This window comes from Atractosteus spatula, chromosome 6 (assembly GCF_055471065.1).
Source record: "Atractosteus spatula isolate fAtrSpa1 chromosome 6, fAtrSpa1.hap1, whole genome shotgun sequence".
NCBI classification, from domain to species: domain Eukaryota; kingdom Metazoa; phylum Chordata; class Actinopteri; order Semionotiformes; family Lepisosteidae; genus Atractosteus; species Atractosteus spatula.
In genome coordinates this window covers 44,080,791-44,103,715 of record NC_142711.1, presented here as the reverse complement: position 1 = coordinate 44,103,715, position 22,925 = coordinate 44,080,791, and the positions used below count along the sequence as shown (strand labels likewise).

At 37.3% G+C, this 22,925-nt stretch overlaps 1 protein-coding gene across 3 annotated transcripts in view; it reads right to left on the bottom strand.

The window, feature by feature from the left end:
• The window catches only part of LOC148832940 (vacuolar protein sorting-associated protein 8 homolog), a 46,702-nt gene that overhangs the window by 12,687 nt on the left and 11,090 nt on the right, over positions 1–22,925 (bottom strand). For 2 of the 3 annotated variants that reach the window (XM_088918355.1, XM_088918357.1), the window contains exons 14-35: positions 22,157–22,312; positions 21,107–21,181; positions 20,908–20,943; positions 20,727–20,817; positions 20,113–20,159; positions 17,686–17,775; positions 15,149–15,195; positions 13,465–13,687; positions 12,431–12,520; positions 11,105–11,150; positions 10,784–10,826; positions 10,041–10,113; positions 8,914–9,033; positions 8,324–8,395; positions 7,558–7,677; positions 6,470–6,526; positions 4,865–4,947; positions 3,997–4,267; positions 2,614–2,706; positions 1,831–1,877; positions 1,203–1,350; positions 133–222 (exon numbers count right to left, since the gene is read on the bottom strand). In XM_088918355.1, coding sequence (XP_088774481.1) covers positions 133–222; positions 1,203–1,350; positions 1,831–1,877; positions 2,614–2,706; positions 3,997–4,267; positions 4,865–4,947; positions 6,470–6,526; positions 7,558–7,677; positions 8,324–8,395; positions 8,914–9,033; positions 10,041–10,113; positions 10,784–10,826; positions 11,105–11,150; positions 12,431–12,520; positions 13,465–13,687; positions 15,149–15,195; positions 17,686–17,775; positions 20,113–20,159; positions 20,727–20,817; positions 20,908–20,943; positions 21,107–21,181; positions 22,157–22,312 — 2,118 coding nt within the window. The remainder of the gene's footprint in view (positions 1–132; positions 223–1,202; positions 1,351–1,830; positions 1,878–2,613; positions 2,707–3,996; positions 4,268–4,864; positions 4,948–6,469; positions 6,527–7,557; positions 7,678–8,323; positions 8,396–8,913; positions 9,034–10,040; positions 10,114–10,783; positions 10,827–11,104; positions 11,151–12,430; positions 12,521–13,464; positions 13,688–15,148; positions 15,196–17,685; positions 17,776–20,112; positions 20,160–20,726; positions 20,818–20,907; positions 20,944–21,106; positions 21,182–22,156; positions 22,313–22,925) is intronic. The other variant, XM_088918356.1, reaches the window with a different exon arrangement.

The window sequence follows — 22,925 nt, the reverse complement described above, 5'->3', positions numbered from 1 at the left end:
AAATAACTATTCCAACTGTAATTTTCATAACATTTCCTGTTAAATTTGGATGTGAAATCTCTTAGTGTTTTGGTCCTGATCCCATCTTTCAGCTCCGACTCACAGTGTTTCTTCACCCCATTAATCGCTTACCTCAAAGAGAACTGAAAAAGCTGCCTGTGTATTTCCTTGGCTCTCCAGTAGGTATGCCAGTGAATCATAAACTTTGTATTTGTGGACAATCTAAAAATATAATAAACATAATCTCACAACACTGTTGATTGAACAGCAATACACAAAACAACATATAATAAAAAACAAATAACAACTGACTAGTACCAGTTCATAAGGAATCTGTTAAAAAGCGTAAAATGCAATTGTATTTAAAGAACACTTTTGATCAGATACACCTGTAACATTCTAGACGAAAGGCATGTATTGTAACTGCTGAACTAATGCTACTCCTAAGAAATTTAGTAGCTTTGATCTGTCTTATTTATTGAAAGGGGATTTTAGCACAGGCACATAATGGTAACACTTTAGGTCAGGGGATGTAAATGTCATTTTAAACACTTTTTACATGTAATATAAAGTATTAATAGATTGACACAAATGTGATGGCAATTACTGACCTTTAAAGCAGATTAATCTGGTTTAATCATAATCCTGAATATGGAGTGAATCATATCCTTAACTTTGGAAATCATAAACAATTAATACATTCCCAATATACAGTAGAGTACCTACAATCAAAATTGTTTAGAGCATTCTTTATATTTTCCCTATACTGTACTCTGTTTACCTGAGACATTATGGCACCAATTCAGTCTAAATATTTTTTTTCCATATAAACACTTATTATGCTTAAGCTTTGTCTTGAAGCTGAAATCACAATAGTCAGAACTGAATTTCAATAGTAGAAAATATTCTACAGTAAAAACATGCACTTCAATGTACAGTGCACCAGTTGATGCACAATAGTCATTCTGGCTCTTGTGATAAAATGCATTATACGCCTGGCACCATTCAACAGACTGATGTTCTTTTTTGCTGCTTTTAATGCTTTGTTTTATATCACTGTTTCAATCTACAGCCCACATCCTTTACCAAATATTGTCTTCTTTCTGTGTCCACAAACCTTACTACCTAGACAAGGAGATAAAGTCACATATCACAAGCTGCCCACAAAGGATGTTAATTTAAATCCCCAGTATTTTGGATACCTCTGCTGCCTGCTCAGTCCTGTATGAGTCTGAGAGTTTGAGGAAAAGCAGGGCTTGTTCTGGATGGTTCTGGCACAACAGGTCTAAGTACAGCTCATGCACCTCGTGGCTTAGGAGACTGGAGTCTTTATAAGGCCAGGGATCTGCTCTGGAAGAGATAAACATAATAAAGCTGAATTAAATTGCTATTCTTCTGCCAACAGGCCCATCACTATAGTATAATTATTATTAAGACTTAATGCTGCCTGCTTTTCACCACTCCTTGATAACTTTTCACAGAAACTGAATTTACACTTCTTAAATGTGTTACATACTAATACTGAAGATGAAATACACCTTAATGTACTCAAACCATTTAAATGTAGTTCATTAATTTCAGACATACAGTAATTAATTTATATTTCCCAATCCGGGATATAATCAACACACCACTTCGATAGGCAAGTGGCAACAATGATCATATTAAATTAAGCAAATATAACAATTGACCAATATACTGAATATCAACATACAGAATTTCCAAAAACATATCATGAACGTTTGTAAAAACACTCATAGAAATTACAGTATGTCTCTTTTTGGTTTTATTACAGTACATCAATTTTACATTAGTTTTTTAGTTTTTTACCTGGGGTTCAATACTCCATGAAGGAAGTCAAAAAGTAACCTAGAATCCTGAGATGACATGAACAGAGATTTTTCTTACAAAAATAATTGTATTGCTTTTCATAATGCAAACACAAAAACTGTACAACTGAAAACAGAAAGCAAGTAAAGATAATTAAAACTATTACTCATTATCCCTTTTGCTGTATTTTGTGGTCCATTTTAAAAATGCATCCTTCTTTCCTCAAACTGTATTGTGGAAGGCTATGAAGATATCATAAAGAATTTCAAATTTATCTAATATGGATTCAAATATGGCTTCATAATCTTACTGTACATGTACATTTAACAAAATCAGACATATGTTTTTAACAATTATCATTAAAAAGCCCTACAGTAGAAAAACCAAAAGCCTAGTGGCAGAAATTACAGAGATTTTAATTTACCCTTAAACATTAAATTTCAAACTCAAAATCTGCCACTTCTTCCTACCTGCAAACTCTGATCATACATTTTCTAAATTACTTGTTAAACACATGCATGACGATAACAACTGCTTCTTTGATATCAATGATTGGGCAGTACACTTGTAGGGGGTGCTGTCAGGGTAGCAGTGGGGGAATTTACAGACAGACAGAGAAGGCCACAAATACACACTGAAACCCTTCACCAAAGGTCAAATCTTAGCTTGTCTTTTTCCCCCCATCCTCCTACCTCCTATTTTAGTAAAATAATGTTTCTTAAGCAAGACTAGCTCTTTAATAGCAAATTAGAAAAACTGACAGACTGTTAACCATTATACCACCTCTTGCAAGGTTTCTATGATGACAGGAACACTGTCTTGATAGTTCCGCAGTATTAACACAGAGGTCTGGTCTGGGCTCAGTTCCAGGAGTTCCTGCAATAGAAGAATGAGTGAGAGATCTTAGGTTCAACAGCAGGCATACATCCTGTGACTCTAGTATCTATTTTTGGTCCACAAATTTTACTAGTCTGATCATTTACTTGGTTTCAGCTCTTAAATGTCTGGAAATGTTTGTAAATTTATTTCAAGGAACTTAAAATTTCCATCTGCAATCTGCAAACAATAAAGAAAACAAGTTAGAATACTATTTAAAGTTAGTTTTATTAGGCTATTGATGTGTTACTGCATACGTATCTTTATTATCATATCACAGTCATTTTTATTGTAGTATTGCTGATGAGCTGAAACATGCCACATCTGTAGGACAGTGTCACTATTTAACCAACAGAAGTACTCAGCCAAGTCCTAAAAATGCCATAACACCAAATAAAGAGCCAGATAAGTGCAGCTTTAATAAATGTAAACAACTCAAGTGCAAACGAAAAAGAAAGAGCAAGACTCAACCACAAAACTGCTATACCACCAAGGACAGGGTATATACCATAAGCCCCACCACTGATCCTCCTGAAGGACAGGTAAACCTCCACTTAGAAGGGTGGATCAACAAGCTCTGTAACCTGATACAAGACCATGGAACTGACCAGCTCAAGACAACATCGTTGATCCAGTAACGATGACCAGAAACACACACCGAAAAATTCAGTAATACTCAATAATACACGTAATACAAAAATAGATACTTATAAATACCAAATATATACAAATGTCCTACGTTGGCAGCTGCTCTTTTGACATGTGACAAAGGCCTAGCACAGCCCTTTATCACTTCTCTCTCTTCTGAAAATGAGAAGTCATTTCAAAAGAGTCACACATGACTGACGCCGGTCCGCCAAACATTAGTCTCTAACAGTCAGAACAGACAGAACAGTCAGAGCTCCCTTGGTTTCCACAACCCTTCCAACCTTACTTGCTCCTCGGAATGATCATTGTCCACGGTTGGGTGTTGAGTCATAAAGTCTGCTACCTGAATGGTAGCACCAGGGTGATGAATAATGTTGAGCTTGTGAGGTTGCAGCAAACGAGTCAAAAAATTAGTTGATGAAAAAGTCACACTTTTTAGCCATTGTAAGGCCCAGTGACCTGTTTCAAGTATGAAAGATCTTTCCAGCATTCCTATTCTCATTCAAAAGATGCAACAGTCAATAAAACTGAAAATACTGAAAAATGCTTGAAATTGATTCCTTGAATTCACAGAACTCCAACGCTAATACCCGAGACTGGAAAATAATTTTTCAGTGTCCATTCAGTACTACTCCGTCTTACCTGTATGTTGCAGAACAACTCATTTTGAAACAACACTTTTTCCTCCTCTGTGAGGTCAGCACGTGCTGCAATCTGATGTATATAACTAAGTACTTGATCCTGTTGACATAAGACAGAATAGGTTGGCAGAGAATAAGTACAACACACAGTAAGTGAAAAGTGGTTTCTTATTTTCAATTGATTTACCTTTCTTGCAGCATCCTTTAGGTAGCAAGCCAAAATTCTGTGATAAAGACGCTTTTCTTGAAATACAAACTCACACACCTGGTAGCTTTGGGGATAAAAATGGAAAAAAAAACAGCCCTGAGGTTACAGAATGAAAGAAATCCAGACTCCTGTTGGTACCAGGAAGATTAAAAAGTGTTATTTATAAATACTGTTAAGTACTATACATGCACTAACACATTCAGTATAATGAACCGTTAGGAAAAAAATCATTTCAAATCTATGAACAGGTTTTACTGCACAAAAAGCAGAAAAACATTTTCCACTCATAAGGCAATAAAGAATTAAGGAAAGCAGAAAACACAGAACAACATGTTCTCCATCTCAACAAAAGACCAGTTTTGTATGTTATATTACAAATAAATACAAATATAATAATAATAATAACAACAACAACAAATAAATATATAAAACAATAAAAGGTCTTAGAAATTAAATGAATAAAACATTGAGAAAAATGGGGTGATTATGAAGACTGGTCTCAAGCAGTAAGTTATACTTGTTAAACAAGGGCCTGATTATAAAATATGACAAATTCAAATTCATGGAATGCTCAACACCAGCAGTTTCATGAGCACAAACACCCAGCTTTCTTCCTTTCTGCAGGTCAGCTTGTGAAATTAAAATAGAGCTGCATGCTTACAATTGTACAGACTCGGCCATAGACAAAAGCTTGCTTTCATCAAAATAAGCGGAACCCCCTGCCCGCAAAAGCTCCAGTAAGGCCTAGAAGCAAAAAAAAAAGAAATTGGATTACTGATTAGAGGAATAAACTCTTAACACTGCAGCTACTCACATTGCAATGATCTATTTACAAGGGCAAATACCGCCTCAGTATATGGGGTGTACGTTTGGCCCTCACGAATGAGAAGATTCATGACCCTACTGTCGTCTGCAAGTACATTTCTGTAAAATTCTAAATGATGCACGATTTCTAGGTCACTTAGCCAGTCATGCATTTCTTCTCATTCATATGATGTACAGTAGCTCTGCATATCAGACATGCACCTGCACAATTGTGGTGAAGCCTGCATGGTTTATTTCCTCTCTGCTTGCCACTTCATGTAATCACTGAAGCAAGTGACACTTTGGGCTTACTATTTTGATTACTTATTTATTTCCAAAACTTTGAAAAGGGTTCCAGCAATATTTAAGGCCCCATTAATGGAAAGAAAACTCACAAAAGTAGAGGGGCAAAATGTTTGATATCAGCAAGCTCCTCCCTCTTTTGACAATTATTTTTCTGACAATCAACCTGAGCACCTAAATGCGATTTTCCCCAAAAACATATAGAGTATATTAGCATCGGATTAAGTTGAATTCCTTCGGGAAACACAGAGTGCTAAACTAAATAATGATCTCCTTTTTGTACTAATGATGAAGACAAAAAAAGCAGACAGATGTGTACCTTCCATTTAAAAATAAATTTAAAAAAGGTTTAAAAAATATCTGACTGAAAGCTATTGCTTAAATATAGAAGCTTTTTATCCACTGGCCAGATTAAGTGTCAAGGTCACTATAAAAAGTGTGCATCAAAAGGGGACTGTTTTGATGCAATACAGGCAACTAAATATAAAAAAATACACGTACAAAAAGTAGATATTCTTGTGTTTATATAAGTTTAATACAGTATTTTAGCCTTACTAGATTACTAGATTCAAGACAATAAGATCATTTCCTGATCTTATTCGTTCACAAAGGGTAATCCGTTTTCTTTCCGTTAGTGTTTTTATTTTAAAACTATTAAGTAATAGTTTATTTAAGCCGAGCAGTCAAGCAAGAACCGATGGAAACTTCCACACAGGTGGAAACCACATTGAAGTGCATTAAAACTGGGAATCAGGGGTACTTCTTTACCCAAAGGGTTGTGGGGGTATGGAACAACTTGCCCAGCCATGCTATTGAAGCCAAGACCACTTTATTAGCCATATACAATTTCTTGCATTAGGAATTAGTCTTTTCACATACCCCAGCTTACTCTCCATGAGACACAGACACACAGAAAGGGAAAGAAGCCTAGGGTCAGAGCGCAGGGTAAGCCATTGTACAGAGCCCCTGGAGCAGTTGGGGTTAAGGGCCTTCCTCAGGGGCCCAACGGAGTGGGATTCCTCTGCAGGCCGTGGGATTTGAACTGGCAACCTGCTAGCCACAGGCGCAGATCCTTAGCCACAGTGCCACCGCTCCGCCTGCATTCTTACAAATGCACTTGCCATAGAAGAAGCAGCTTAACATTGGTAGAGAAGGGTACCTGCTGTCTTTCTGCATGTTGCGTGGTGTCATCTGGATTGCAGAGAAAATCAAGGACCTTTCAAAAAAGGAAATGCAATCATAAAAAAAAAGTTTGTCGAAAAATGATTAAAAGGGGAACTACCATCCCAGTTTCTGAGACCGGTGATAAAATCTCGGTAACAAAATAAATTAATTCAAAATTTTAAAAATTTTGCGATACCATCAATGAAGTATAAAATCGGGAGCTTTGTAGAAGTACAACAGTATATGGTTGCCATGTTGTCACAGGCATATGAGAAACTGCTGTTCTTGCCATGGGCGACAGCAAGAGTTCACACGAATTGTGACATGAAAGCAGACCTTCCTGCTCACTAGTCACTATAAGCAAATGAGAAACATAGTCTTCTAACAACATTAATTATTATGAGTGTATTTTAGTTTGTTGACAGTTTACAATACTTCAAATTATCTAAAAAACTTTGTATGCGTCGGTTTTATTAAAATAATTACTATAACATAGTAGCAAAATTTGCTTGGTCTGAAGCATGTTTACAATGTAAAAGGGTCGCATTCATATCATCGGAAGTTTTGTTGCCTTGTCCTGAATCACAGACAATAAAGAGAATATGGTGCTGCACATACATTAAAATGTCACCCCTTTTGTGATGTTACTGTGTACTAATAGTTTCATTGTGGTTTGAAATGCACTCACCATGCCAATTCACTATAAGCCCGAATGTAAAAATAGAGTTTCAGTTAACTTTTAAGCCCTTGTTTGAAGCTTTGTTACTCAACTTACAGGAAAAGTGTTACGAATAAAGATAGTATACACAGAAATTAATACCTGAAAATATGGGGTCTTATTTAAACGTGCTTATTATTGAGAGTTTACTTACAAAATAACTGCATTTCATTTGTGCAATGAAAAGTCTTTCTGTAACATTCATACAAAATCACAGAAGCACAATGCATCACATCTCATAAATTGCCAAACATCAACAAGAACTAAGACTTTTATGAACTGCTAACAACAAAAACACGACTGCTTCTTCCCCCCCGATGACATTATAGTACCGTGTATGGCTGTTCAATAGTTATGACACTGACCTGGTGAAACAGACGCCTGTTCACAAAGAGGCTGTTCTCTGCTTTGGCTAGCTGTCGTGCCAAAAAAGTGAAGAGACTGCCAATCTGGGATGGAGTGAAGTCGGCACTCTCCAGCATCACCTACAAGAGCAAAGGTAGAACCTTTTTGTGGACCAAGCAATGAATAACATGTTGCAGCACATGTGACATGTTCTTCACTTCCTGGAATAATGGAGGGGACTGGTTCACCTAGCAGTTTACGAAAAAAGCCTGCATACTACCTGTCATCTGTAGTTTGAATGAGACATAAACTCAAGGGCCTTGTATAAGTAGTAGTTGTTTGATGTTTGTGCTATACCTTCTCTGTCAGTCACTTAAAATAAAGGTGACTGTGAAATGCCTAATTATACATTTGGCATTGATTTAATCTACATTTTCTGCTCCTTTGCGTGTATGCCATACTTCCAATTCTACACTTTTTGTCCATCTGTTTTTTTTGCCTCTGTTTCCATTCCTATTTGCAAAGTAAACAAATAGTTCTAGCAAAACCATAAATAGAGCTTCTGCAAAAATTGTGCCTTAGACCATGAAGTTTAATGGGCCACCTGTGTTCCACAGACATATCAAAGAAGCTAGGTTTTGGGAGGGCTTTCTTGGAGAGATAGCACAGAAAAGCTCAGAAAAAGAAAAAAAAATCATACAAAACATAATAGGATATACAATTATATTTGTTGAAACCACAGAACTGTTTTTCCAAAGCATTCATATTAATTTCACACACACTCACCTGGAGTAAGATGTCTATAATTCTTTGGTGAAACTCAACTGCTTGCTTATCCTGCTGCAGGTCTTCAAATGTCTGCAAAATATGTGCAATAAAAGAGTAATTTGACATTCATACAGAAATAAAGCTTTCATTGTTGGGAAGTGTGCTTGTAGGTAAATATCAAGTATAACAGGATGACCTCTCTTTAGAGTTCATGTTACAAAAAATTATAGGAGATACAGCTCACATAAACGCTACAAATCCCATTTTTAGGTCAAATGAAACAAAGGCTAATTTGTATATTGTTCATCTTATGTAGAACAAAAGTAAGGATACTTATATTTCAACTTGTGTCATTTATTTTTGCATAATCAAGTCTTGAAATCTATGGGGTTTTATTACCTGCAGAACAGGTGTACTATTAATTAAGGCACTGTCTGGCTATGACTGCATGTCACCTGTGTGGCGATACCTTCGGCCACATGCTGTACACACACTCGATTTTCGAAGTGCTCCGATTGCTGGGTCACAGTTTGTGCTTTTCAAAGGTTTGACTGTTTTAGTTCACCTGACATCTAGTACTCAGTAGTTTCTCTCGCTGCTAGTCTTACCAGCGCCAAAACATTGAGGAATTCTCGAGTATTATACTTGAGAAGAATGCGGATGAATGGGTAAGGGTCTTCCACTGGGCCAATGTCTTTGGAATGTACACTTGTAAGACACATGAACACCTGAAAAACAAATATCGGTCAATGAACACACAAACAATGCTCAGTAAAGGTGCTTGTGATGTTTCTGACATTTTTCCAGTAATCGAGTTTTTATAAATTATGTTGGCCATGGCTCTTGAGAGTCTCAACCACACTGGGATTCTGGGAAAAGCTTTTCAGCATGAAGGATGAGAGGATAAATCTGATAAATGAGCAGATAAATCCCACTGTTGTTTCTGCAATTGGATTTGTGCCCTTTCTTGAAGATTGTCAGAAATGGGACATCCTTAAAAACCATTTGGGATTACTTCTTCATTCCAAGTATGGTAAGGGTTTAGGAGTGTGTAACATTAGTTTCCATCCAATGAGCTTATAAATTTCAAAGAGAATTACATCATTGTTGTTCATCAGTGGGATGCCTTTCATCACCTCATTATTAGTCCAGTTCTAAACTCTCCTTCTCCTGTTGGGTGTTGACGAATTGAACATACTATCATTAACAGCGTGTTCTTGATTAAATCAGTCTTAAAAATGATCCTTCTAACAGGCTTTGACAGTCTCCCTATCTTTACTCTGGTCTCCTTACATCTCAGGTTCTTGGGTCACTGTGGTGGTAAGAAACCATTGGTATTTATGTCCGCACGTTGTTGAATTTCCTTAGCTTTCTCTGTCCAGTATCTGTTCTTCCTTTCCGAGTTTTCTTTGGCCCTCTGCCTTTACTGGGCGTAGAACAACACACTTCATCTACCATGTGAAGAAAAGCCTTGCACGCGTGATCAATAAACTGAACCATAAAAAGAAAATGATCATGTGATCATTTTCATCAAATCAATCCTGTATTTCCAAATATAGAATCCAAGTGGAAATATAAAGAAACACTGTTGTTTTAAACTCTGTTCATGGCTGTTTTAACAACCTAGGTTTTCTGTAGCAAAAAAAATCCTACAATATATTTAAAACATTGCTCTTGTGGTTGTGTTTGCTCACATAAAAGGCTTCTTTTGTCAATATCAAAACATAAATCTCACCTTGCTCTTCACATCCTGAACTTTGGTTTCAGGTATAACACCAAGAGGATATTCTCTACCAGTCAAGCAGCAACTAAATTAAAGCCAAACAAACATTAAATTCAGTCATTTACCGGTACACATAGCCATGAACTTGATAACCAAGTTGTAGAGACAACTATGTGTCCTGCAGGTATCCAGAGATAAGTTAAATTTGAGTTAGTTTCAATTCAAACTTTATTGTTCCATTGGGGAAATTTGTTTTACAGCACACTTCCAATATAACACAATGACAGACAATTTTATTAACCAAGGCGTCGGTGCAACAGTGTTAGAGCATAAATGTGAACTGTGGAGACCTAAGGACTTGACCCTGGCCCTCACCAACCACAGACCAAATCTCTACAAGACGAGCCTCAGTGCTACCTATTACTGGCTTAGTTTGGTAAACTGAACATTTTACCCAATTCCTAAAATCAATGGACAATACCTACAAAGCTGAGGAGGCCTATATACAGTACAAATGCAATTACATTTATATTTAAAATACAACAGAATCATCATCAGAGTATAACTTCCTCTGTGACTTCAGGTATATATTGTTTCAACAGCTGAAATACTATGCAGAAGAACAGATACAAAAAACAAGTTAAATTAAAAATCTTGTAATAAAAACATTTGCTTGAACCAAACTATAATACGGCTCCATCTATAACAGAGAAAATAAAATTAAGGTTTCTTGTTCAAAAATTAAAAAAAATTACCTTATGTAGACCAGAATTGTGTTGCCCACAGACACAATATCATCTGTGAAATTCAAAATGTGACATTACTTACTGAATAAATAAAAATAGAAATGCATGCTTTCCTTACTGACCCAACCTTACTGAAAGTAGCAGCAGAAGGGTTAATTGCAGGTAGAGTGGATAATTTGAAAAGAAAAGCAACTTGAGAATGGTAGTACCCATCTTGAGGGGAGCTTAGTGGTTTACCATCTTCAAATGTGTATTTTTTACACATTTTTTTTCTGAAAACTAAAAACAACTGATGTAGGCATCAGGAAAGGAAAGTGACAAAAACGGTACCTGGTTTCTCGCTTCGAAGAGCAACTGACATAACTTGAGTCATTTCCTGTCAAGAAAGTCAAGAAAGTAGAAAGAGAAAAGTACCATGATAAACAGGAGCACATTAATACCAATACCTTACGAGTTCCATTTTTACAGGAAATATGGGTAGCACCAGCTGTTCTTAATGACGCTGTGAATCACTGAACCATAGTTCTTGCCTTAATTGCTTCCAATGCATACAAATACAGCCTAAAAAAACAGAAAAGCTCAAAGCTACAGCTGGATAACTTTGCTCCTATACAGCAACGTAAGAAGCCTGAGTCTGTTCAACTGTGTCACACTGGTGAATGCTAAATGCTCATTCTGAGATGTCAGCTCATATATACTGCAAGAACCTTAAGTGAAAAATCATAGTTTAATAACATCAAGTGCTTCAGATGTGATGTAACCCACTAAAGTTTAGTATATACTATGTGAAAAATATGAAAACATTAAAAAAGGGTATAAAATCTAAACGTAAAATGTAATTCAGAGCTACAGCTTTCTTTATGGGACTAAGTTGTTGACTTAGTTTGGTTAGCATCTGAGAATGGGAGTCAAATAAAATCCTTTATTTGATTTTACACAGTCCCTTCGATTATCTTGTGGGAAATGGGAAACGCTCCCAGAAATATATTGTATAGCTAAAATTCGTCAAAAGAAAAAGCTATTTCCATTCATTTTTATAGGGTAAAATTTACATTCGGACCCCAAAAATGTCACCACTACATTTACTTTTTTTCTCCAAGAAATAACAAAATGAACAACAATACTAACATGCATACGTGGTTTGTGTTTTTGGTCATTAGAAACACTGCTGACCTAGTTAGAAATCATTAATCATACCTCAGTACAGTTCTGTTCTATACAGGATCCCCTTCATTTGCTTTTTATGTAATTACTGTAATTACACACAATTAGAATTTTCATTTTTTCACACCTTTAGGGACCATGATAGGATCTTAACCACTAAAGTAACACTAAAAGTAAGAGCGCGCACAACAGAGAACAACATGTGAAACAACAACTGTCACACATGTCTCTCCTGCCACTGCGCAGGCTCTGTGCTAGCTCTCACCCATACAACTTAGTGGAATGTGATGTGTACACACGATATGAAACGAGTCGTATGATGCCTTTTTTTTCGCTTCTTTGTAGTTTCAAAGTTGGCTTTCGTTATTCGAAATGTGGGAAGTTCACATCATTCGTACTATTGAATTTTCGTAAACAGAATATTCGTAAAAAGAGGTACGGGTGTGCAAGCTGCGTTATTTTTACACTTGCTTAATAAATAAATAAACCTACCTCAATGGGAGTTGTGTAGTCATTCATTCCTTTGTTATAAACATAGATCAGAGAATCGCACAGTTTGAACTTTCTTGATAAATTAACAATCTGAAAAAAGCAAGCCAAAACCCATTTAATTCTGGTAGACAAACCTACGATTCAGAAATAGCTGTTATTAAAGTATCATTGACAATGTATTTACACACTCCTCTTTTAGGATTTTATTTCATAAATGGGGGATAATCATGGAATTCCCTGTGAGGGTGAGCTGTTTTGAAAGGCTCCCGTGGAATGAGCTGCACCCCTGTAATCAATTAGGTCAGAGTGATGTATAAAACCAAATGCCCTTCATGTCCAAGATTGCCAGTGCTTCTTTTGCCAGGTTTAGTGTATGTGACCAAACAAGAATTTAAAATCCTGTTCCTTCCAAGACCAGATCCAATTATGAATATGGCATAATGTTCTAGTAGATCGAAGAAAAGAAAATTTAAACCGATTTTCTTTTCTGTGCTTTTCCCATATGCCACTAGAGGCACGTTCCCACTGCTGCCACCAAATGTAGCAGATCCTCCTACTCCTCTAGCAGTTCTACTTTACCTGTGGCTATAACACTAATAGAACCAGCTGTCCTGTTGTGCCACGGACAGGTATTAAACCTGCAGTATTTCTGCCACTGACACAGTAGTAGATGTTATTGAAAGATATTGTTAGACTTCAGTTAAAACATAATATTTTTGACTCAGAGCCTACAGACAGTTCATATTTTGTTTACACTGAGCTAAGTCTAATTTATAGCTGAATTTATAATTTAAGTCTCATTTATAGCTCACTCACAGCTGAATCCAATTCCTCCATTATTCTCATGAGGAATGTGAACCCTGACGCATTCCTGTTTCTTGGTCTTGGGGCTGTTTCTACACTTCCCCGTTTCAATGTCCTATGTACACCAGGTTCTGGCCCTAGAGAATGTGTTGCTAGAAATCAGAACGTGTAACGTACTGTATAGTCACCCTCCATTCACCTACATGCAGGACCTCTTATTCCAGACTCACTTGATGCAGATCCAAGGTCATGATATCCAGGTGTGGTATGAGTTTGTCCAAGACATGCACCTTCCCCTGCTCCTCATAGTACCCAACCATGTCTTTCATGACTAGCGGTGGTATGTTATTCTGTTTGCTGCTCAGGATATGGGGCTCCAGGCACTCAAACAGGACCCCCAGGGCAACAGCATTGTGGTTCAGTTTTTCATATACCTCCCCAAAAATCAAATCACTGGATCGGAAAAAATAGAACAGAAAAACAAACAAATAATAGATGACCAAAAAAGGTATATATAGACTAGATAGAGGTGAGTTTATTTTAGTCTTGGCAGGAAACAGCAAATGTTTAACTTCTATGCATGAAGGATGTTTTTCAGTTACTAGGTTTGTAAATGGTCCATACCAGAACCACAGGGGCTCATTGAGCCTCATCTTATCCTGGTTTCTGTAGCATTATGAGGATCAGACATCACTCCTCCACTGGAAGGGACACTAGTAAGGGCAGGGATTACCCCCTCAGCAATACTGCTCCCTATTCATACAGCTGGGTAGACTGGTGCAGCTGGGTAACGTTTCCTGCTCAAGGTACAACAACAGTGTCTGCAAGTGCGGACTCGAACCCATAACTTGTCATACCCATACCCAAGACATACCCACTATTCAACGCCACCCCCAGCAGACCTGTAGTAGAACATATTAATTTTCTGGCAATTATTAATACTCTGAATGAAAGAACAATCGTATGAATGTGTATCGATTACTGACCACTCTGGAAAAAAAAGTGAAAGGAACCGTTTCAAATGGTGAGACAACACAAAAGAAAAATGAAACATTCTCATGTTTTCAGGTGTTGTATGTTAGTCGTAATCATCTCAAAAACAAATTTGAATTAAAACAGCAATTTACAACACATAGAGGAAAGACTACAAGAGTAATGCATTTGTGAGAAGGAAGTGGGAAAAATAACCCCACCCTACTGAGTTCAACCATTATCCTTGTTATCCAGTTTGTAAACTATCATTTTAGGTTTAGCAGTCATAATCATTCCCATAACTTTACAAATAACAGATGCATGATTATTGGGACTATAGTTTCCTAGTTCAACTTTGATTTATTTTCAGGAATTTTGGTTACATTTTTGCTCCTCCAGTCTGTGGGTGCAATCCCTAGCATTAGTAAGTGCCATATAAAAATATAGTGAAGGTATCATAGTTTCATTTTCTTAAGTACAATTAAGAAAAAACCATAAGCCACTGACAATTTAATCATTCAAATATACAGTACAGCCTAAAATGATGTCATGCAACACAAACACCCTTCTAAGCTGTAGACTATGTAGTTTAAGAATTTGTTATCATCACACATACAAAAATATTGCCTCCATGTCACATCAATATCTGTGATCACATCAATGTCTGTAATATATTTCAAAAGAAGACAGAATTAGTTTCAGAAAAGTGCAGATATTAGTAACCTTGCTAGCATTATATGATCAAATATGTATATTATAAAAGAACCTGAGAGAGCACTACTGACAGTGAACAATACTGTTATCTCCTTTAGTCTTTCTATGCATGGTGTGTTTCGAAACTTTTTAACACTTTATATGAACAGAAAGAGTCTAAAAATAAAAACAATGAAATTCTATAGACTGTAATACATATAAATGGCATGCAGAACATAAGGCACTCACATTCTGTTGAATTTAAAACAGCAAGTAGCACAGAGAGGAATCATCTCCTAAATGTAAAAGAAGGAGCATGTTAATTCATGCAAGCAATACAAGTTGAACATCTAACAACAGTCTTATGGGATTCTGTCTTACTCCTCTCGTACAGCATGTTCACTGGTCTCTGAGCCCAACTGTAGATACTTTGTGCTGCAACTTTTGTAACAGATATTCAGCAGAGCTCAGTTCACTCAAGTAGGGCAACCATGTCAAAACAGTCATGTTCTCATAATGTAAGGCAAGAAAGCCACTTTAGCCTTAGCATGAGAACATACAGTATGTTGCATCCATTGGATATAGTAACACCAGGATGAGGATTGGGCAGAGCAAGTGAGTCACAGAATTCGATGAGTAGTGATCACGGTATGTAGAGTCATGTAGTCAGGTTGCCATCAATCTCTACAAGCAGAGCTCTATCTCGACTAGACACTACTGCTCAGACCATCTCACCATGATAAGGTGTTGGTTTTGGTGACGGTTTGTGACTTATGATCTCCCTGGTATAGCCTGTAATTTGTCTTTTTTTACATTTTTGGACAAAAGGATACTTGATCGTCATTTCAACAATACTGACAGATAAAGGCGATGTCATTTTTCAAAGTTATTTTTTAAAATTACATTTTGCACTCATTTGTACTACTAAAATCAACAAAAATGTAATTTCCTTGTGTGGAAAAAGTTAGTACACCTCTACCTTTATCATTGCATCAAATGCCTAAAATTAGAATCAGGTGCACCAAAACAGGTGCAAATGATTAGAATATCATTAGAGAGTAATTTGGAGAACACTGCCTTCTATAAACATCAGAAACCTGTGGTCTGGTTTGGTCTTGTCAATTGAGGTGTGTGGCTACATCATGCCAAGATCAAAAGAGCTCTCTGAGGCCCTCAGAAGAAAGACTGTTGATGCCTATGAGTCTGAGAAGGGTTTTAAAGCCATTTCTAAGCAATTTGTAGTCCATCACTCCACTGTCCAAAAGATCATCTACAAATGGAGAAAATTTCAAACCACTGGCAATCTATCTATCTAATCTATATGTCAATGTGAAAGTGCAGTCAACAATCCGAAAGAGACTGCACAACTCTGTCCTACATGCGAGGTCAGGAAGGAAGGAAGGAAGGAAGAAGCCTCTGCTCTCAAAAAAAATATATAGATGCATGACTAAAGTTTGCCAGACAACACCTAGGTGAAGATTAGGACTATCGAAACATTGTGCTCTGGACGGATGAGACAAAGGTAGAGCTGTTTGTCCACAACGCCAGACGTTATGATTGGCAAAAAACAAAAACTGCCTTTGACCAAAAGAACCTCATACCGATTGTAAAGCATGGTGGTAGAAGCATTATGGCTTGGGGCTGCTTTTCTGCTGTAGGGCCTGGCCAGTGTGTCATAACAGAGTCAACCATGAATTCCACATTGTACCAAAGAGTACTTGAGGAGAACGTGAGGCCATCTGTCAAAAAGCTGAAGCTGAAACATAAGTGGACCTTGCAACAAGACAATGACCCAAAACACTCAAGCAAATCCACAAAAGAATGGCTCAAAAAGAAGAAATGAAGGGTTTGGAATGGCCAAGTCAAAGCCCAGATCTTAACCCCATATTAATGCTGTGGGGGGACATGCAAGAAAGCCCTCAAACATCACACAGTTGAAGTTCTGTAAGGAAGAGTGGGCATAAATTTCTGCAAGTCGATGTAGGCAACTGACAGAGAATTACAAGAAACGCCTACAAGAAGTGACTTCTGCCAAAGGGGGCAACACCAGCTATTCAAGCTAGGGGGTGTACTTATTTTTTCCATAGCACACAATTGCATTTCTGACTTTTTATGTTTAATAAATGATTGTAAAGAATAATTTTCATTGTTATTTGTTAAATTAGATCAACTTTATCTATCAATATTGTTGAAATGAAGATCAAATATCCATACATGCAAATATGTCGAAAAACACCTTTTCATGGGGTGTACTTACTTTTTCACAACACTGTATGTTGTTTTTTTACTATACAGGATGGTATGATCAATTGTGTCAATGTACTACAGTAAGTTGCATGTCTGTGCAGTGGCTACATGTTCTTTACTGTATGACTAAGAGCTGTGCTGACAACTGAATTTCCTGCTATCAATTACTGAATCAAATATTACATGCAGTATACTTATTGTAAGGAGAACATCATTTACTGTTGGATCATTTTGTTAATTATAAATCCAAATTCCCCACGACCATGAATTGGAAGAAACGGTTAGAAAATGGATGGATGGACAGACAAACCAAACGATATGTCTTTGTGACGCATCTTTGATCAGGTTATCTTATAATTGGATCTTTGGAAAAATCTTAAGTTATACATCTAAAATACACAAGAATACAGAAAACCTAATGGGTACATAAACCCTTTCGCTGCACTGTAAAGAGATAACTGTGGCCTTTCTAGAGAGGGGAAAATCTAGTCATTCATCAGTTCCTCTACTCTTGTGGCTAAAAGCTCACAAAGATCCACCTTGAAGTGCTGCTCCATGACCTGGAGTTTGCCTTGCTCAGGACATCTCCTCAGACACAGTTCCAGGTAGTCCAGCAGTATGTCAGCCACCTGCAGGACCGACACCACACAGTTTAGCCAACACCATTGCTCTGGATTTATGAGTCTGGGTACAAGAAAAAAGGTTAAGCAGAGGCATAGGAGACAATGGGCAAAATCTCTGAATCGTATCTGGAGGACAGCCTGAGATTATCGATATCAAGATTATATTTTGATTAAAGTTTATGAACTTACATTCACTTAATAACAGAGTTTATAGTGATTCCCTTCCTGCTATAGGTTAAAAGTTTATCTTTTTTACAGCAGGGAGCTGCTAGAGTGCTGCTTTCAAAACATGAAAGCGAAACCTCATTGACACATAATACAGTATCTACATTATTTTTTTTCAGCTTTCTACACTAAGATTTTGGTTTACACAGACCCAATTTGGAATCATCTGTCCCCCCCCAACACAAGCAGCTAATAATATGTACTTCTCTAACCTATATTGCCAAATAATATTAATATTTTAAGGTTCTACCTGGTTCATTGCCATAAACACTTGTTTGGAAGAACAATATGATTGAGAAAGTGGTAAGTTTATCTGAGATAAGGTACTGTACCTACTGACTAATATAAGCAAGAGCTTATACTGTACAGGCACACAAACACCTCAGGACAGCAACATGAATCAACAGGATATGGATAAGTATAAAAATTAACTTGTATTCTGAAATCTTGAAACCTTGCTATTTTCTATAACTTACTGACTGAACATTCCATGGTACTCAGACGTGAATATAATCTGGCACGTCAGCCAAATAAGAATTTAAATGATAATAATAGCAACAATATGGGAATATTACACAGCAAATGCTCAGAACCTTTTCGTGGAGTGCAAAGTACATGTGACAATGACAGAAAAGCTGCAGGCAGCACAGGAAATTGGCCTGATATTGTGATATACAGTGCCTTGCAAAAGTTATTCAGAACCTTACAACTTTTTTTGCATTAAAACTTTCGTTTATAACACCTTGAAGTAGCAATTAATACTTGCTACAGTATATACTGTACACAACCTAGTAAACACATTCAAAGCAAAAGACAAAAAGAAAGCAAATATTAATATAAAAGTAAAATGGAAAAGTCATTATTGAATAGGTATTTAAACCCTTAGCTACTAAACACTGATTAATTTAGGTGCACAAAAGTAACTTAACGAGCCATACAATTTATTGAGTCTGTGTGTAATGATAGTGGTTCATATAATTTCAGAATAAATCAATGTCTTCTTCAATCACTGTCTTGATTGACTATCAGGTTTATCTAGTTTCCTACTTGCCTGGCTGCTCAGTTTAGTGGGACAGCCTGGCAAGGAGAAAACTGGTTAGGGATCATTAGGTGAAGCCAACAGCCACTTTGAAAGAGTTACAGAGTTCACAGGGGACAGGGGAGAAAATGTCCATGAGTCAAAGCTGGCCCGAAGGAAACTATTACTGAAAACAAACATCTCAATTCATGTTTGCAGTAAATGTTTTTTTGCAAATTACAGACAGTGCAAGCATGTGGAAAAAGTTGTTTTGTGGTCAGATAACGCAAAATTGGAACATTCTGGCCTAAAATCTATCCCAGTACATCTTAAGCAAACAACACAATGCATCACCCAGTCAACAACTCCCAATAGTGTATGGTTATGGTAACATTATGTTCTAATTCTGCATCTCATCAACAGGGACTTGGAAGCTGGCCAAGATTAAATGGAAAAGTGATGGAGAAAAGTACAAGCTATCCTACAGAAAAACCTGCTTCAGTCTGCTAAACACCTAAAACTGGGACAAAAAAATAATCTTTCAGCAGGACAGTAATTCACAGCATAAGGTCAAATCTATAATGGAGTAGCTTTGAAATATGAAAGTTAATGTCCTCAACTGGTCCAGTCAAAATCTGCATCTGCATGTTACTGAGAATATGTGGAAAGATATGAAAACCGACGTTCATAAATGATCCCCTAACAACTGGAGAGGGTTTGAGCACGTCTGCCAAGAACTGGCAAACATTACACCACTTTCTCTGCAAAGTCAATTATTTGAGCATTATATTAAACATTATATTAAATCTCCACTTACCACTGAGCACAAAGAAAACCAGGCAGAAAGTCAGTTCAGCACATTGAGGGCTCAAAAATAGTTTCACGATTTACTTTTTAAAATTACATGATTTACAATTCTATTTATTTATTTTTTTCATGGCCTTCATGACAGACTAGATCCACACATGAATGTTTTGCACAATGATGATAATTTACCATAACCATAACTTAAGATAAATTGAACTAAATTGCATTTACCTAAACTAATATTTAAATACTTAAATTTAAATATTAAAAAAACACCCAAACAAAATATTTACCTTCTTGGCCACCACAGCTTTCTTTTTCTGTTTGTCCCCAGAAAGACCTTAAAGACATTTCATTAATAAAATACTTTTAACTATAAGATGTAACACTGGAATAAAGGCTCTAAGCAACAAAAGGCTGTAACTTAGTACTATAGTATGTAATGTGATATCTGTATACAAAACAGAGTAGCTACACTAATTCATGAAACTGACTGTTAACCTGTGGTGCACTACTGTATATTTACTGGACAAAGTTATGGTGGAAGCAGGAACATTTCAGCCAGCCACTTACTAATGGGGGCAACGTGAATTTGAGAATATACAGTAGAAGCTTAAGATAATTGAATGGCATTTCAAGGGTTTTAACACATTTCTTTGAGAAACAATAATAAACTGTCTCCACACGTCAAACTCTATTTCTTATCTTTTCAGCTTTCAGATTTTTTGGTGTTGTGAGAAATATTTATATGCTTGTTCACCTTCAGTGCACATGCACCGTTTCATACTTTTGTTTTATTCAGGGATTTCTCACACCCGCCACACCTCTCGGTAATGTGCATCCCACCCCTGCCAGTGTGCAGTGAAGAGTGGAATGACTCCGGTCCCAAGTTGCGAGAGTGACCTACCAACAACAGCTTTGGCACTTCCTTCCGAGAACTTCCATGCCAGCGCCAAGGCCTCTGCATGCCGCTCCTGCTTCACCAGGGAGTCGAGCCTCTGGACAGACAAATCATTGGCACCAGATAAGCATGAAAACCAACCTGAACCCCAGTACGTGTCCCTGACTGCAAGCTAGCAGAATCTCACCTCTGCCCAGGTTCTCAGCGAGACAGTTCGCACAGACTGCGGAAACAGAGAAAACAGGGGTTGATTCTGGCCTGGCCACCACCCATTCTCTGCACAGCTGCACACCCTTTCAAAGCCTCTTATTCTATGTCACGCTTTGTTTCAGAACGCATTTTAATTTCAAAACCAAACTGAAGAAATAAAGAAAAACAATGTTCACCTTGACCCCCAGCAAAATTGTTTCTCCTCCGTGACTGCCCACTGACTGATAGGTGATCTTGTTAACCGTTGTAGCCTTCAAAGACATAAAACAGGACTTGGAACTGCTCACAGGTTATTACCACATTAAAAAAAGCATACAATAAACACAATGGTGAAATCATGCACATACTGTACACATTTCGTCTTCTCCAAAACATGACATTTATCATTTCTGTGCCATTGCTGGAAGCATAAGCATCACGTTCCTCTTTCTTTATTAATTCATTTTGGGAGGAAAAATAAGCCATGTGCCACTGGTACCAAAGGGAATTAAAGTTACGGTTCTGAATGCGAGATTACAGGGAATTTAGCACTTAATTACCGAACATTGACAGCGAGCTTCTATTAGAGGTTGAAGTGGGATATACTGTACTGTTGATATTTATTACAGGTATCCAGCATTACAATATTACTACTTAACCACCTTCTGGGAGGTATTAGAGTAATTGCTGGGATCTGTTAATTTAGCCTTTACCAAAAGCTATATTAGAATAAACAGTCTTGCTATAACAGCTGCAGCAACTAATTTCCTTTTACAAGGTGTTAAGAGCAGAAGAAATCACATAGTAAGGGACAGGACACAAACATTTAATAAAACAGGACAATCACTTAAAGAGTAAAATAAATTCTTTACGAGCTTGTACTGCATATAAGAATTGGGAAAACCTTGCAGTGTGTCTTGTCCTGTGCGGAAGACCCATTGCTGCACTGCTGAACTCAATGGAGACTGAAATCACTCAAGGCTGTTTCCTGCTCTTCAGATGAAGAATTTTTCCACAACATGGTCATGAACTGACAAGCATTTGTATTCACATAAGAAATTAGAACACATCGCTTTTTTTCTTCCACTGTGGGAGTTAATTTCATGACCTTAAAAGACTGGGTTATTTCCCCTCACAGAATTCCAAACCTGGTGATTTTAGGCACGATTTCAAAGATTTTATGGGAGCCATTGGAAAAATCAGGTCCAGTACAGAGGCAATGGTTAGGGGATAGATCCCACACATACATCTGTCCCAGCAGCCCCATCCCTGGATGGTGAGCAGGTGTGTACGAGCTGCAGGTCAGGCAGGTCCAGCAGCTGTAGGTCTTTCCCACTCTTCCTGTCTAGAACATGCAGCTTCTCCACAGAATCAATGAGAAGGAGCGTATGCATATTCATCCACTGAAGTACACACATACAAAGAAACAACAGTGACAGGTAAGGTAAGTACGTATTTGTGTCTTTTTGCTGTAGAATACCAGTAGCAAAAAACATTGTCATCTGCTCCTGCCATATCATGGAGCAAAACAACAATCAAAGAAAAGCAAATGAAACACTTCCATACAATTACGGAAACACCTATATTAAACCTTCTAAAGGTGCTTTTTAGGGAACAAATGAACAGGTAAAGGTTATTCCATGCTGAAAGGAAAAGAAAAGAGACAATATTTTGGCTGTAGAGCTTTCTTCAGGTGTGAGGGAAAGAGGGAAACTGGCAGGTAATAAAGCATGGGAAAACAGAAGACAGGGTAGTTGGGAGGAGGTAGGAGAGTGGGACAGAAGGAGTATCAACACTCTTGGAGAACTGAAATAGAGGTGTGCAGTCAAAACCTGCGAATGAATAGAGAGGATTAGAAGGAGATGAGTCCGTCGTTGAGAGAAGGGGGAAACGTGATCCTAGTTTCAAGATAATTTTAGTTTCAGATGTCTTTCTGCAACAGTTGTTCTGAAACCCCTCTGCGAGGACGTACACGGAGAGATCAGTATGATCATGGCCGTTAAAGGTGAAATGGAT